The sequence below is a fragment of the Nyctereutes procyonoides genome, unplaced genomic scaffold (genome assembly GCF_905146905.1).
Source record: "Nyctereutes procyonoides isolate TBG_1078 unplaced genomic scaffold, NYPRO_anot_genome, whole genome shotgun sequence".
Classification (NCBI taxonomy): domain Eukaryota; kingdom Metazoa; phylum Chordata; class Mammalia; order Carnivora; family Canidae; genus Nyctereutes; species Nyctereutes procyonoides.
Window position 1 is genome coordinate 22578852 of NW_026575049.1, and position 15511 is coordinate 22594362.

Sequence of the window (15511 nt, forward strand, 5' to 3'; positions counted from 1 at the left end):
AACAAGGAAAGCTTTCAGTAACCTGCAGTGACCTTGCTGGCTATCAGAAGTTAGTGACCTCCATGCACACGAGGAAGAACAAACACACGGCATCGCAGAAAGCCGGAAGCAGAGCTGCCACCTGGGAGCTGAGCCACTCTCTGGCCCCGGCAGTCTGCGCTTGGCTCACGGAGAGGCACCCAGTCAGGAGGCAACCAAGAGCAGGGCAAAGGACAGAGGGTGACCCCGGCCATGAAGCCCACGCTCTAAGCGCCAGACTGACAGGCCCGCCCCTCCTTGCTGACCCTGGCGATCAGCTAAACAGGCACCTTGTTCTCCCTCAAGTGCACAAAGGGAAGGACACAGGGCTACTCACGCTGTACTCGGCGGACACTCCTCTGTCTGTCTCCCGAAGCGAGCTCCAAGGGAACTGGCCAGTGACTTTATATAAGTTTACAGAGAAACTAGGAGACAATGGGACAGAGCTTTAAATGCGGAAACAGTGATTATAACTTGCACACATTTAAATCAACAGATCTAAAATTACATTCCTGGGGCTCATCTTCATGAAGAAAGCTACGGCATGTGTGACATTGCGCAAGGGCCAGCAGATTCACCCAAGTGTCTTTTCACAACCAAGGCTTGTACTTTAACTTATAACCTGGCCACTGTACTCAATCATCTGTCTGGCTTCCTACTTTCTCTCGAAGTTTCCAGGCTGCGGTTTGAAGAAGGACAGGCCATACGAAGTCTCTTTGGTTCCGTAGGAAAACTGAAAAGTCACCTTTTCTGCACGACCCAGAAGATTGGGGAGTTTGAGGCCAAGCACCTAAGAGGAACAGAAAAACAGCAGTGGTTTACACAGAAGAAATGGTGTTAGGAAGGACTACACTGGCTCAGGGAGCTTCATAAACAGGACAAAACAGTGAACTGCAGATTGGGTCTTTCATCTGTAATCGCTTTTACTCTTTAAAATGTGCCTTTGCTGAGTGGATGTGCCCCCATCACATGCCTGATGGCGAGGGGCAGGCTCGCTTGTTGACTGCAAAGCCAGGAAAACCAACTGTACAGATTTGGAATTCAAGGGAATTTGAATAAGAAATTTAATACAAACATTCCCAGATCATTTCTAATTAACCATGGATGGTACCATGGTTTTCAGACAATCTAAAACATACTATAATAGGGATGGGGTGAAACAGTGTGGAGGGGGGAGGGAGAGGGTACTTGTCAATGAGCACTGGGTCGTCTGCGAAGTGGTGGATCATGTACTGTACACCTGAAACATCCAACACTGAGTGTTCCCTGGAATTTAAATTAAATTAAAAAGTAAAGCGTACTATGATCGATTCTAGGAAGATTCGTGAGAAACCATGCACAAGCCTCCTGAGATGAAGGTGTCTGAAGGAGTCTCATAACTACCCTCAGTTTTTAGAACAGTCACATTTTATTTTATTTTATTTTATTTTATTTTAATTTATTTATTTTTTTTTTTAGAACAGTCACATTTTAAAAGCTCTTTATTGAAAGGTTTGCTCTGAGGAAGCACATACCATACTGCCTTCGTTGTTCCCAACCATGGTGTTATAACTGCCCGTTAATCTCCTTAATTCGGTGACTTCAAAGGTAACATCTAACCCATTTGGAAGCGCATCATCACCTATGTACACAAAAAAATATTGAACAGTAAGACAACTAGCACATGTGTTTTTATTTTAGACCCACTGATAAAAAAGGCAAAAAGCAACCTGAAGTTTCGTTTAATTTTACAAACACGCCTTCTATTTTAAAGTTCGAGAACGTTCCACCACAAAATCACAATACACCTCTGCACCTAAAAACCTGCGTCTGGTTCCTGAGGTAGAAGATACCACACTACAGTCAGACTCTGCTGAGAGGAGGTAACTCTGAGCAGTGACATTTGCTTAAGCACACATTATCTGCTAAGGGCAATTGTTCTCCTAGGGAGTCCTTGAGAATACTTGAGAATACTGCAATTCAACTGCCATTATACCAGGGAATTTCTGTGACAAGGACTCTAGTAACCCCACAAGAGAAGCCACAAACTCAATACAAGAGTGACCGCCCCTGTCCTTCTGTGAGCCAGGGGTGCGATGGCTTTGGGATGATGAGGGTGTGAGTCTGCAGCAGTCGCTTCAGCACCCACCACAGTGCCCCATGGGGTGCTGGGGGGCAGGACGGAGCTCTGCAGAGGGCTGGGGGCCTCTCACAGAAAGGCACGGCTGACCCTGCATCCCTGGCAGGGCAGTGGCTGCATATGAGGAGCTGCCTCAACACTGGCTCCTTGATACTCAGACTCAGCCCAGGCTGGAGCTCTGGTCTCATTTTTTAAAAAAATTAATAAACTTTATTGTTTAGAGCAGCTTTAGGTTTATAGAAAAATCGAGCAGAATGTATAGTGAGTTCCTGTAGAGCCTCTCTCCCACCAATACACATTCCTGTCTGTGATCGTCCTGCACTAGTGTGGTAGGTTTGTCACAAGTCACAAACCCAGAGTGAGACCTCAGTAGGAACCAAAGTGTGATTTGCATGGTTCGTTCTTAGGTGTCATACATTCTAGAGGGTCTGATGGATGGATGTTGCCAGGCACTCCCGCTACAGAATCATGCAGTTTTACCTCCCTAACCATTCTCTTCCACAAGTTCCCAGGTAATTCTAGCTGCAGTCCGGGGGGAGCACGACAGAAGTGCCCGCGCTGACCACATACCAGTCACATTTACAGTAGGCAGGAGGGCGCTAAGCTGAAACACTGCCAACAAGACCTGTCCCCAAGGAAAGCACTCCAGATAGCAGAAGGGCCACTTCTATCACTTACATCTCTGACCTGGGGCAAGTTAAACCTCGCTGAGCCTTGGTCTCCTTCGCTGGAAAACATCTTTTCTAAAATAACACTAGTAGGGGCACCTGGGTAGCACAGCGGTTGAGCATCTGCCTTCAGCTCAGGGCGTGATCTTGGGGTCCCGGGATTGTGTCCTGCAAAGGGCTCCCGGCAGGGAGCCTGCTTCTCCCTCTGCCTGTGTCTCTGTCTCTCTCTCGGTATCTCTCATGAATAAGTAAATAAATAAATATTTTTTAAAAAGCAAAGAATAAAAATAAAATAGCACTAGTCACTTTCCCCAGGTTTTAGCAAAGATTCAGCTGGATCCTGCACACACACGCTTACGACAGTTCGCCCAGGTACGGCCGCGCTGCTGACTATTGTGGTAGGACTCACAATACACACAGTTTAGAGCTTGTCCTGAAGGTAAGAGGGGAGCAACTTTGGAGTTTCCAGCTCTCACTGAGGGTACAGGAAGGGCTGGCGTCCCCCCCACCGCCCCCAGCCCTGCTCTGCTGGGCCCAAAGCTCCTTCAGAAGGAGACTATGCCTTGCTTGCTGCTGGACTCTCCCTGGTACCCAGCACAGGGCCTGGCCCATAGCAGGTGCTCATCAACCAAAGAGTACAAGTTGGCTAGCAAACAAGCAAATGAGCATAAACTGAGTGAAATCTGGATGCCTGGTGCCCTCCCGTTTAAAGCACACACTTAGATGGAGCCTGTCTGCCAAGAGCCCATTTGGACAAGAGCCTGGCTGGGCTGGGCTATCCTGGATGAAACCTGGCTCCCTCCCTTGGGATCCTTCTCAGAACGCCTGCACCATCTACCGGTTCAGACAGCAGGACCTTCAAAGTTCACCCATCTTCCCTCAGCCTGACATTTAAAAAAAAAAAATCCAATTACCCCCCTAGGACTGCTAACTACCAAGACCTCTGTGCTTGATAAACTTCCAGGTGCAACCCATGCCTGGCCACCCATTCAGCTTTCATGATTCTGCAGGATGGCTGGGAGGGGTAATCACAGACACTATGCCACAGCAGGTACCTTGACATGTATCAATCAAAACATCCACTTGTCTAAATATTCCTAGGCGAAGTAATTTTTCACGGGCTTCGTGAGATTTCCGCATCACCTAGGAGAGAGGACAAAAAGAGGTGGTCTTCCTCCAGGACAGAAACACAGCTGGTGACCATCAGACCAGGCCAGGGGGTGTAGCATTGGTGCTGAGTCACCAAGGAGAGAGTTCCATGGAGACCGGACGCATGAAGGGATGGATGAAGCACAAGCAACAACAAAACCGCACTCAGGAGAGTAAAACCTGAACAAGCGTAGGAAGCAAAGTGCATTAACAAGTGCATTAACAGTTTCACAGAAACAAAAAAACTAACCAAAATGCACCAGCCCAGCAGGATTCCCTGCAGGGATGACAGTCTGTTGTTACAGCGATTGTGTTTGGTGCAAGAGAGACTGTGTTGTGTTTGTGCCTTTTTGTGTTGCGTGCATTTTCTAACCACTGTTCTGGGTTTTTTTTTTCCTCTCTTCAATGTTGATGGCAGGGCTTTCTGGTACCGGGAGTCCTTTTCTCCTGGAGGGACAAGCAGTAGAAGAGCAGGGCAGGAAAGGCTCCCAGGGAGCAGAGAGGGGGTAGGATTCACAATACACACAGTTTAGAGCTTGTCCTGAAGGTAAAAGGGGAGCGACTTTGGAGTTTCCAGCGGAGGACAGAGTGGAATGTCCTCAGGAGAGAGCCCTGATCATCACGGAGAAACAGAAAGGGGACAAAAGGAGGCAGGAGGAGCTGCTCCTGGCAGCCCCCGCAGCTGGGAGGGAAGCTGACAAGCACAGGTCACCGTACTGGGGGAGGACAGACTACACACATTTTGCAGGCAGAGCCCAAGGACAGTCACTGCAGGAGAGATAGGAGGCTATCCCAACTCTCAGCTCTGGGCCAAGCGCTTCTTGGGTACCACTAGAAGGGTGGGTGGGCGGGGGCTGGGGGCGGGGGGTGGGTGATGTGTTCCATCCCTAGCCACAGATGGAACTGCAGATGCGTGGTGATCCCGTGAGGAAATGCTTAGCAGGCAGGTACACATTTGGGGCTGAAGCTCAACAACAAAGGCTTGGCAAGGAGTAGAGGTGGGGAGGCCCTACTACACAGGCTATAGTGAGACCTGGGGTGTGAGTGAGCCCCTGGGAGATGATCCTCACGTGGAGAAGCAACACGTGAGTAGGGTCACAGGGAGAGAAGGTGACAGTGCAGCCGAAGTGAACATGAGGAGAGGGACAAGCAGCCCAGGAGAGTGCAGGATTCGTGGGAGTCCAGGGGAGAGAAAACGCTGAGAAAGCAGGAAGATAGAAACAATCTCAAAAGACAACAGAGCAAGAGAAATGTATTCCGCATCAGTGACAGACATCACTTCCAAGGCTCTTATAAAGAAACAAGAGCCGAACAGTCCAAAGGGAAACAGGGGAAACCAACAGGTAACTCATCAAGTACCAGTAATGTCCAGTAAACATGGAAAAGGCGCTCAATCTCATTCACAGGGAAAAAGTCCCAGTGGAAACAAGGACAGAGTATTTCACCTGACAGAGGGGGAAGAATTTTAAACGTGTTCATGTGAAAAGATCTCCGTATAGTAACCCAAATGAAAGGTGCAGAAAAAGGTAGGGGAATGGGGTTACTCTGTCTACACACGTGTGCACACGACACATGTGGAAGCCCCACAGAAGCCCCAGCCTGCTGGCCGCTGGGGAGACCATGGCCGGTGGGGAGGGAAATGCCTACCTTTCAGTTCAGTATCCTCTGTATACTGGATTGTTAGATGCTTTCTTAAGACTGCTTACATATAACTTTAATCTTTTATAAAAATATAGTAATTTTCTTTAAAGTGGGAATGGCCACAGACTGTGGAAAGATCAAGGAACGTGGGTACTGATGGGGTCACCTGGACCTGGCCTCCAGGCGGCTGGCTGGAGACTCTGGCTGGCATGTCCAGTGTGGCTCCAAGGGCATTAGGACAGAAGGCACCTACCAAGGAGAGGACGGAGATGGCAGATAAATGGAGCAAGGACCCTGAGGAGACAGCAAGAGTCAGAATGACAGAGCACCCATCCCATAAGAGAGCACGCTAGAGCACTAAGCGGGGTGCCAGGGAGGAGGCCAGCAAGCAACGTGCTCAGCTCCTATTACAAGGCTGGGTGGTTGTGAAGAACACATGGATGGACCGGCCTCTGTGTAAGAAAGGCCGGAGGGAAGGGTAAATGCAAACATGTTAGGTCTGTGGGAGGCATCCAGGGAACTGGGGTGGGGGGCTCAGCTTGGGAAAATGAAAGCTCCCTTCTAGGTGGGAGGCAGGGTCATCAGCAGAGAGGTTGGGGTGGGAGCTCGGGGCTTTGAGACAAGAGATTTGTAGGTTCTTCAGAAGGGAATGGAAACAATGCCAAGCAGGGAGACTACTTGCCTCAATGAGGTTTTTCGCCTTAAAAACGTCTCCAATTTCACATATGATGATATCATCTTTAGTTCTTCCAAGTCCATCAAAATGAACATGTTGAACAACCACCTAAATGTGATGAAGGGACATGGATTATTATACTTTTTTTTTTTAGGTTTTAAATGCTGGGTCTTTTGTTTTTTAATTCCAGTGTAGATAACACACAGTGTTCAATTAGTTTCAGGTGTACAATATTGTGATTTGACAATTCTATACATTACACCGTGTTCACCGGAGTTAAGTGTACTCTTCATCCCTGTCACCGGTTTCCCCCACCCCCAACCACCTCCCCTCTGGTGACCAGCAGGTGTTCTCTGTAGTTAAGAATTTGTTTCTCGGTTTGTCTTTTTTTCTTTGTTCATTTGTTTCTTAAATTCTGCACATGAGTGAAATCATACGGTATTTGTCTTTCTCTAACTTATCTCACTCAGCATCATACTCTCAGTTCCACCCACATCATTGCAAATGGCAAGATTTTCTTCTTTTTTACGAGTAATACTCCAATGTAGGGCAACCCTGGATGGTTCAGCGGTTTAGCATCGCCTTCAGTCCAGGGCGTGATCCTGGAGACCCGGGATCGAGTCCCACGTCGGGCTCCCTGCGTGGAGCCTGCTTTCCCTCTGCCTATGTCTCTGCCTCTCTCTCTCTGTCTCTCTCTCTGTCTCTCATGAATAAATAAATAAAATCTTTAAAAAAAAAATACTCCAATGTATATCTATACCACATCTTTATCCGTTCATCAGTTGGACACTTGGGTTGCTTCCATAGTTTGGCTATTGTAGATAACGCTGCAATAAACATAGGGGCGCATGTATCTTTTCAAATTAAGGTTTTCATATTCTTTGGGGGAAATACCAATGGGATTATTGGATCATAGGGTAATTCTAGTTTTGAGGAACCTCCATAGTGTTTTCCACAGTGGCTGCACGAGTTTGTACTCCCACCAACGGTGCACGAAGATTCCCCTTTCTCCACACCCTTGCCAACACCCGTTGTTCGTGTTTATGAATTTAGCCATTCTGACAGGTGTGAGGTGGTATCTCATTGTAGGTTTGATTTGTATTTCCCTGATGATGAGTGATGTTTAGCATCTTTTTATGTGTCCGTTGGCCATCTGTAGGTCTTCTTTGAAGAAATGTCTATGTCTTCTGCCCATATTCTAATTGTATTATTTGCTTTTTTGGTGTTGAGTTGTGTAAGTTCTTTACTAATCATTTATCAGATAAGTCATTTGCAAGTATCTTCACCCATTATGTGCACACCTTTTCATTTTGTTGACTGTTTCCTTTGCTGTGCAGCAGCTTTTGATTTTGATGCAGTCCCAATAGTTTATTTTTGCTTTTGTTTCCCTTGCTTCAGGGAACCTACCTAGAAAAAAGTTGTAATGGCTGATGTCAAGAGAAATTACTGCCTGTGTAATTCTAGGATTTTAATGGCTTCGGGTCTCACATTTAAGTCCTTAATCCATTTTGAGTTTATTTTTTGTGTATGGTAGAAGAAAGTGGTCCAGTTTTGTTCTTTTGCAGGAACACTGATTATTAAAGTATGATACAGGACAAAAGAGTAGGTAGGCATTAAGGCTAAAGACAAATGTCTGAAAGTTAATCCAAGGATTTTTTTTCAAGTTTAATGATCCATGCTTCTCGATTCCAGACTTTTTTATCTTCCTGCCTTTTTAGAAAATCGGTTACCTGAACCTATCCTTTGCCAGGTCTATACTTCCTGCAACCGAGACTTACAAGGTCTCTGTAGCCAGATGGCCAAGTACCACATCAATCCTAAACCCAGGCAGACCACAGAGGTTCCCTATATATCATTCCCAGCATGCTCCTGGAGCACTGGCCCCTGGCTGATGCTGTGATCCCCAATTTAAAAACTGTGCACCTTGCTAGAGAGCTTGTGCACATTTCAGTAAACATGATAAATGCTGGCTCTGCACCTCTGACCACACTGTCTGTAAAAGCTTATTTAATTAATTCATTCAATAAACAATGCACCAATCACCTAACAGCCAGGTATTTTTCTAAACACTGAGGATATAGCAGTGAACAGGACATAAATTCCTGACTCAATGGAGCTTACCTTCTAACAGGGGTAGAAATAGACAATATATATGTAGTACAGTAGATGGTAACGAGTAACCGAGAAAACCAAAGCAGGGATAATAGGGAATATTAGGGAAAGGTATAATGGAAAGTGATCAGAATCCCACAGAAGATCTTAATTACACAACCACTGAAAACGTGCTTTCACTTCTTCAGTTGGACGTAAATTTCAAAGGCAAGAGAGTTTAGGAAAAATTTTACTCTTTTTTCTGGACACAATATAAACTTAATTATAATCTGAGTTTGTCCTTGAAATACTTTTTTATAACATAAATACAGAAATACATTTGTTTTTTTTCAAAAATAAGTTTAAATGTCCCACATAAATAAACTATTTCTCTAAAACCGGAAACTACTTTTCTAAGAGTTGCCTGCCTTTCTAGAACGTAGCTGGCTGCCAAGTCTTCTTTAACAAAGGCACTGAGACAGGTTAATTACTTCCGTCTGGGGAAGCAAATGTCTCTGGCAGGAGCCACTTCAAGCCCATCAGCAGAAACTCACATCTTTGTTTTCAAGAATCTCCTGTTTAGCTTCAGGTTCAACTTCAACAAACTCAGCTTCTTCTCCTAAGGCTCCAAAATCAGGTCCATTAGCTGGAAGAGGCTCCAAACTCTGAAAGGGAGCGAGAAGATGCAGATAAATAAACTTACATAAAAACCCAGACATCTTTGCATTTTCTCTTTAGATGGTGCTCCAGAAAGCTCAGTACCGTGTTTCCCTCTGTTGAGTGGAGGCTGGGAAGCAAAGGACAGATGTAAGTGCCATTGATGTACAAGTTCTGGATTGGTGGTGAGCTCCCTGGTATCCGGTGTATTATTAATAAAACAAAGATGAAAATTAACTGAAAGGGTCAGGCATGTACCTATGACTGTGTCATGAACTGAGGTCTACAGGACTATGGCTATCTGAGCCTATACACCCAAGGCCCAATTGTAAGACAAAAAAAATAGTTAAAAAGTAAGGTGCCGCAAAGACATTTATCACAGGAGGCGCCTGGGTGGCTCAGTTGGTTAAGCATCTGACTCTTGATTTCAGCTCAGGTCATAATCTCAAGGTCATGAAATAGAGCGCTACATCAGGGTCTGCACTGATGCAGTGCATCAGTGCGGAGTCTGCTTGAGATTCTCTGTCTCCCTCTCCCTCTGTTCCTCCCCCCGCCCCACCGCCGCTCTGGTGCATGTGCGCACACTCTCTCAAATAAATAAATATTTTTTTTAAAAAGACATTTATCAAAGCAAAGAAAAAAATAGCTTTTTTCGTTATAGAAAAATTGTTTTTTTTTGTTATAGAAAGTATCCTAATTTTTAAAATCAAAATCAGACACATTTTAGGATAACTACACTGACAACTCGAATTGCTAAAACATATTTTTCTGTACCCTGAAAGTCTTATTCACACATTAAAAGGAACTGCGTATGTTCATAAAATGTGCCGGAAAGCAGTCACTTTCTTCAATCTGAACTGAGCTTACCCCAAAAGCATTAAAGCAACTTCTGAATAAGGATTCCACAGGCTGCGGCTGGTATTCGTACTTCCACGGAGACAAATAGAATGTGTAACACACATACAATATATGTTACCTACACGCTGGCTTAAATACAGGGATTCCCAGATGCTCCTGGAAATGGATTCAGAAGGTCTAGTGTGGCACCAGGCACTCGTACAAACACCAAATTCAGGGAGAACTGTCCTAACCAGTATCTGGCTGCATCCTTACTCTACCAATTTTCTACAAACAAGCACTTTCTAAGTGTACGCGTTTGATGTCTGCAGCATGTGCAGCAATGGGGACTCTGGGACACTATCCTCTTTTCCCAGACACACTCAACAGACTCATCAGTATTCCCTCCATAGTGTCACTGGTTCTCTGGAAAGGTAACGTCCTGACACATCCTCTCTCCCATTCCTGCTGTGAAAGACTGCGATGGCCCTCAAGAGTGCCTGGGGGTACAGAATCCAGCTAGATTCCTTAGCAGGGGGCACGAGGAACCCCACCATAAGGCCCATATCTGCTCCGCCCAAGTTCAACCACCACCCCCTTCAAGTGCCTACTTGTGCACACCTGTTCTCTCCGCCCAGAATAACTTCCTCCTTAAAAGCATCTGCCTTAAATGTCGCCTCTGTAAGCCATCCCTGGCTTCTTCAGGCAGAGTCAGTCCCCCCTGTGGAGGGACACCTCTCGACACTGGAGCTTTATACCACTGCATGCCGAGCACTGGGCGAACAGCTGGGGATGCAGCAGCGAACAAGACAGACCAAGTCCTTGCCTCACAGTGGTCAGAGCAGAGTGTTTACACAAGTAAGAAGGGAAGATAACGCTGGGCAAAGAATATAGCGTTTGTTTCGTATCATCTTTTCATTTTTGTGGTACAGTATTTTAAAAATGGAATAATATACTTTCTCAAAATATTAACAAATTAAAACAGTAACTTTTTACCTGCACCGTTCACAAATATGCTTCCTGTGTTTAAGCTTCCTGCATTTAAGCTTACTTAAGCTTACTTTTCTACACTACCGTAAAAAAGTATATTAAATGTGTCCCGATTCTGTATGCAGAGTATATACTATGGTTAGGAACACGTGCACATATTCATCCTATTGGATCTGAACGCTTAGCAGGTACACTTTGTCTGGGCCAAGGCTTATATACTCCAGATATTTAAAAAATTCCAATTCAGTTCCTAAAATTTCAAAGCATAAAAAAAGGTTCACTAAAAATGCCTACTTTAATCAGAAAATGCCTATACTTTAATCAGAAATTCAAACTTTAAGAGATGACGTTTTTATGACTCGTGGTTACATCAAAGCTTGATGTCCTAAAATAATGGCCTAATATTCATTAATTCACAGAATATTAAGAACCTATTGTGTGGCAAGCACCTTCAAGATCCTCACCCTCATAAATTTATATTCCAGTGTCTAGAAGAACACATATGGGTTAAATATTTGGTGAAATGAATTAAAATTAATATTTGGGTCTAGCTCTATCCTTTCAGCAGCTTAGCCTCAGTTGACAAGTTGTTGTCTTTTTTAAAGATTTTATTTATTTATTTGAGATTTATTTGAGAGAGTGTTCGAGAGAGAGTAAGGGGGGGCAGAAGAGGGAGAAGGAGGCTCCCCACTGAGTGGAGAGCACGACCTGGGGCTCCATCCCAAGACTCTGAGATCATGACCTGAGCCAAAGGCAGATGCATCACCGACTGAACCACCCAGGGGCCCCCAGCAAGTTTTCTTGAACACCATGTGGCAGGTACTGTGCAAAGCAGTGCTGATTGAAGGGACAGAACATGCAATTAATTTAATGAGTTCTAAACAGCATCTTTAAAGTGGTGTAAGCTAAGATCAAATAGAAAATGTAAGAAAACATGGGCAGCCTGGGTGGCTCAGCAGTTTAGCGCCGCCTTCAGCCCAGGGCGTGATCCTGGAGACCCAGGGTAGAGTCCCACGTCGGGCTCCCTGCATGGAGCCTGCTTCTCCCTCTGCCTGTGTCTCTGTCTCTGCCTCTCTCTCTCTCTCTCTCTCTCTCTGTCTCATGAATAAATAAAATCTAAAAATAAAAAAAGAAAATGTATGAAAGAAAACATAACAGATACTCATGGCGGATATTGTTTCACAAAATTTTTGTTTCATGTATTTGTGAGAGTACCAGATGGTAAGCCTAAAACGTTTTTTTACTGTGAATCCCTACCAAAGTATTCAAATAACAGTGGCTAGTAGGCTGTAAAGTTCAAATTAAAAGAATATTTTTTTTTGGCCAACATATTAATCAAAGAAGCAGTGACTTTAGCTCCAAAGGAGCTCAAAAGAGCAAAGACTTGTCATTGTTGTCTGTATCTCTCTCACCTACAATTGTGCCGGGCACCTAGGAGACCCCCAGTAAAGGTCACAAAAATAAATGACTGAATGCCTACTTCGTTGAAGACGCTACAAGGGATGCAAACCAAGTAAGATCCAGCTCCTACTGTAACATCTAGAAACTTAAGACTGGGGGATTCTCAGGTGGCTCAGTGGTTCAGCGCCTGCCATTGGCTGAGGGCGTGATCCTGGAGTCCCAGGATCGAGTCCCACGTCAGGCTCCCTGCATGGAGCCTGCTTCTCCCTCTGCCTGTGTCTCTGCCTCTCTTTCTCTGTGTCTGTCATGAATAAATAAATAAAATCTTTAAAAAGGAAAAGAAAAACAGACTTAGACTGGAAAAGAGTTAAGACAAAAATCCAAACAGATAAAACAGGCGCCAGGGGGACTACGTCAAGGAAGTCAGCAGCACGTCCAAATGAGGGCAGATGAGGAGGAGGTCTGTGGAGGAAGTGACCTGAGCGGAGCTCTAAAAGGTGGGACTATCTCGGGAGCTATTGATGGATGTGGGGATGGGTGAGGCAGGAGCTGCTGGACAGCAGTACAGCCCAAGGAGTGTGTGGGGACACCTATCGTGTTCCATTCGAATGAATGACCTGGGAAGCCGTGGTGAAGTCCCCCTCCCCATGCCAAGCAGGGGGGGGTGGGGGGGTGGTGTCTGTGCTAAATTCTTTGGGAAAGCCACCGTGAAACTACTGAAAGGTTCTAAACGGTCCTAAACGGTCCGTGTTGTAGTAGAAAAGTAATGCTGAGGCCTGGGCCTCGGCCTGGTGGGGGGGGGGGTGAGGGGGTTTCTGAGTATGTCTGAGTTTTGGAACATCCTGAGGCTCTAAACACGTGTGACCCTGGACAGACAGCCATTCTCTAGCCCTCAGTTAAGATGACCACAAAGGGGGCACCTGGGTGGTTCAGTGGTTCTCCCTCTGCCCGTGTCTCTGCCTCTCTTCCTAGGTTTCTCGTGAACAAATACATAAAATCTTTAAAGGAAAAAAAAAAAAGATTAGGACAAAGGAGAGCAGTTTGGCACATCACAGAGGACGCACCGAGTCCCCAAGTTCAGCACCTCAGCTTCACTTGTCTCAGCCTCCGCGTTGCCAGGAGTAAGCGAAGCATGGAGAGGTGGGGTCTGCAAGCAGGAGGAAGGAGGCCCCCCGGTGGGATACTCGGTGCTGCAGGACCCCGGCAGGACCCCAGCAGGTGGCCGGGATGCAGAGAAGACCCCGAAGCGGCGGAGGCTGCGTAAGGAGAACGGATGGCTCCGGCCCGGGGCAGCGCCCGGCTGAGTGACCTTGGGCGAGTCCCGTCCCTCCTCCGGGTACCGGCTTCCCGCTCCGGGGCCTGCGGGACCCGCCGGCCCGTCTGCGCGGCCGCCGCCCCCCGGCCCGCAGGCCCCGCCGCCCTCCGCGCCCCTTCCCGGTGGGGGCGGTCTCTCCCCGCGGCGCCCGCCCTGAGGTCACGCGGCCCGCGGGTCGCTGGGCCTCTTACCCGGGCGTGCACTGTGCCCATGGCTCCCTCTCCGGCCGCCGCCTCGCACAGCCACCCGGGCGTGATGACGGCGCGGCTGGCGAGGGCAGAGGGCGGGCCCGCGGTGGCGGAGCTGTCACTCAGCGCAGCACCCGCAAGCCTCTGGACGCGGCGCCCTGGGGGCAGCCATGATGCCCCGCCCCCTGGCTCACGGTGCTCTCGCTCATTGGTCTGTAGGAACCCGTGACCGGATGTCCGCACGGACGCTGCGTGGAGACCGCGCAAGCGCAGAGCGTCCAATGACGCCCGCGCGGCTGCTGGCTCGTGGGGCGCGGGTCTTCCGCTGGGAGCCGGCGGGGGAGAGAGCCGACCCGGATGGGTCCGCCGAGGCTTCATCGGGGGCCGCCCGCCTCCCCGCTGGCGCCCGGGGCCGGCGGGTGCTGTGCGGAGCCCACGCCCCCGCGGAGCGCCGAGGCTCGCCTCCCCCGGCTGCGGGGCCGGCGCAGGTCGCAGAGGCACCTGCTCCCGGCTGCTGGCCGCCCGGGTCCGCCCGGCCGCGGAGGCGCCCGAGGCCCGAGCCCGAGCCCGAGCCCGAGCCGGTAGAGGGGACGTGACGGTCGTTCTGCGTCACGGGACTGTAACAAGGGCCGTGGGACCGCGCCCGGCACGGGCCAGGGCGAGCCGGTGCATCAGAGGCCGCGGCCGCAGCCTGTAAGTACTAGCGCGGGGCGGTCCCGGGACGGGCTGGGGGCTCCACTCTGCTGCGGGAAACACCCCCCCTCCCCCCAGAAGATGACCACGTCGTAAGGAGTCAACACGCGTGGCAGATGCGGGGAGACACCGCCAAGGGACCGAGTGAGGGACGGTCAGCATTGGGCGTCCACTGCCTCCTGCTATCAGGGCTTCGCGTCTCCACCCCCGCTTCTCCCCCGAGGCCCCTTCCCAGACTTCTGACACCGGGGTGCATTTTTTTTTTTTTTTAAGATTTTACTTATTTATTCATGAGAGAGAGAGAGAGGCAGAGACACAGACAGAGGGAGAAGCAGGCTCCGTGCAGGGAGCCCGACGCGGGACTCGATCCTGGGTCTCCAGGGTCACGCCCTGGGCTGAAGGCAGCGTTAAACCGCCGAGCCACCTGGGCTGCCCCCGTTTTGCATTTATTTTTTTTTCCCGTTTTGCATTTAAATAGCACCCAGGCCTCCAGCATCCCTAGGGTCCACGGTACCCTGGTACCCTTCTCGCGTGGGAAGAGAGACGTCAGCACCTGCCGGACCGGTCCTTCCCTCCCTGCACCCCTTGCAGGCTGACCTAGCCATCTGCCTCCCCACTTCCCACCCAACCCCCCTCCACCACCACCACCACCACTACCAGGACCACCACCAGGGGTCTTGCAACCCCCCAGCTCAGACTCAGAAGGCTGTTTTAGAGGAGAAAACTTCTTGACAGAAACCTTCGAAGATAATCTAGGAGCAAATTTTAAGCACAGGTTACCCAAGCTGGACGCTTAGCTCAGAATTCATGCTCCCACTTCCTCCTTCCTGATCCTAAAGTGGGGATGGCAGCAGTTGCTGAGGATTCCATGAGATCAGGCATGGGACCTGGCCCCCTGTAAACACTGCACAAACTAGGCCCTCCCTGCATTTTCTCCTTCATTAGTCTCTTGAGTAAGCCTTGTCTCAAAGATGAGCCATGAAGTTGGCCCGCAGATTTTTTTTTTTAAGATTTTATTTATTTATTTATTCATGAGAGACACAGAGAGAGGCAGAGACACTGGCAGAG

The 15511-nt window shown here is 48.4% G+C and overlaps 1 protein-coding gene across 1 annotated transcript in view; it reads right to left on the minus strand.

Moving 5' to 3' along the window:
* Positions 1-13928, minus strand: part of SAMM50 (SAMM50 sorting and assembly machinery component) — a 34973-nt gene extending 21045 nt beyond the window's left edge. Inside the window, exons 1-7 of the mRNA XM_055328898.1 lie at positions 13754-13928; positions 8917-9027; positions 6278-6379; positions 3861-3948; positions 1533-1639; positions 678-808; positions 356-443 (exon numbers count right to left, since the gene is read on the minus strand). Of these exons, the coding sequence (XP_055184873.1) occupies positions 356-443; positions 678-808; positions 1533-1639; positions 3861-3948; positions 6278-6379; positions 8917-9027; positions 13754-13774 (648 nt within the window). The 5' untranslated portion in view covers positions 13775-13928. The remainder of the gene's footprint in view (positions 1-355; positions 444-677; positions 809-1532; positions 1640-3860; positions 3949-6277; positions 6380-8916; positions 9028-13753) is intronic.
* Between the last annotated feature and the right edge of the window lie 1583 nt (positions 13929-15511).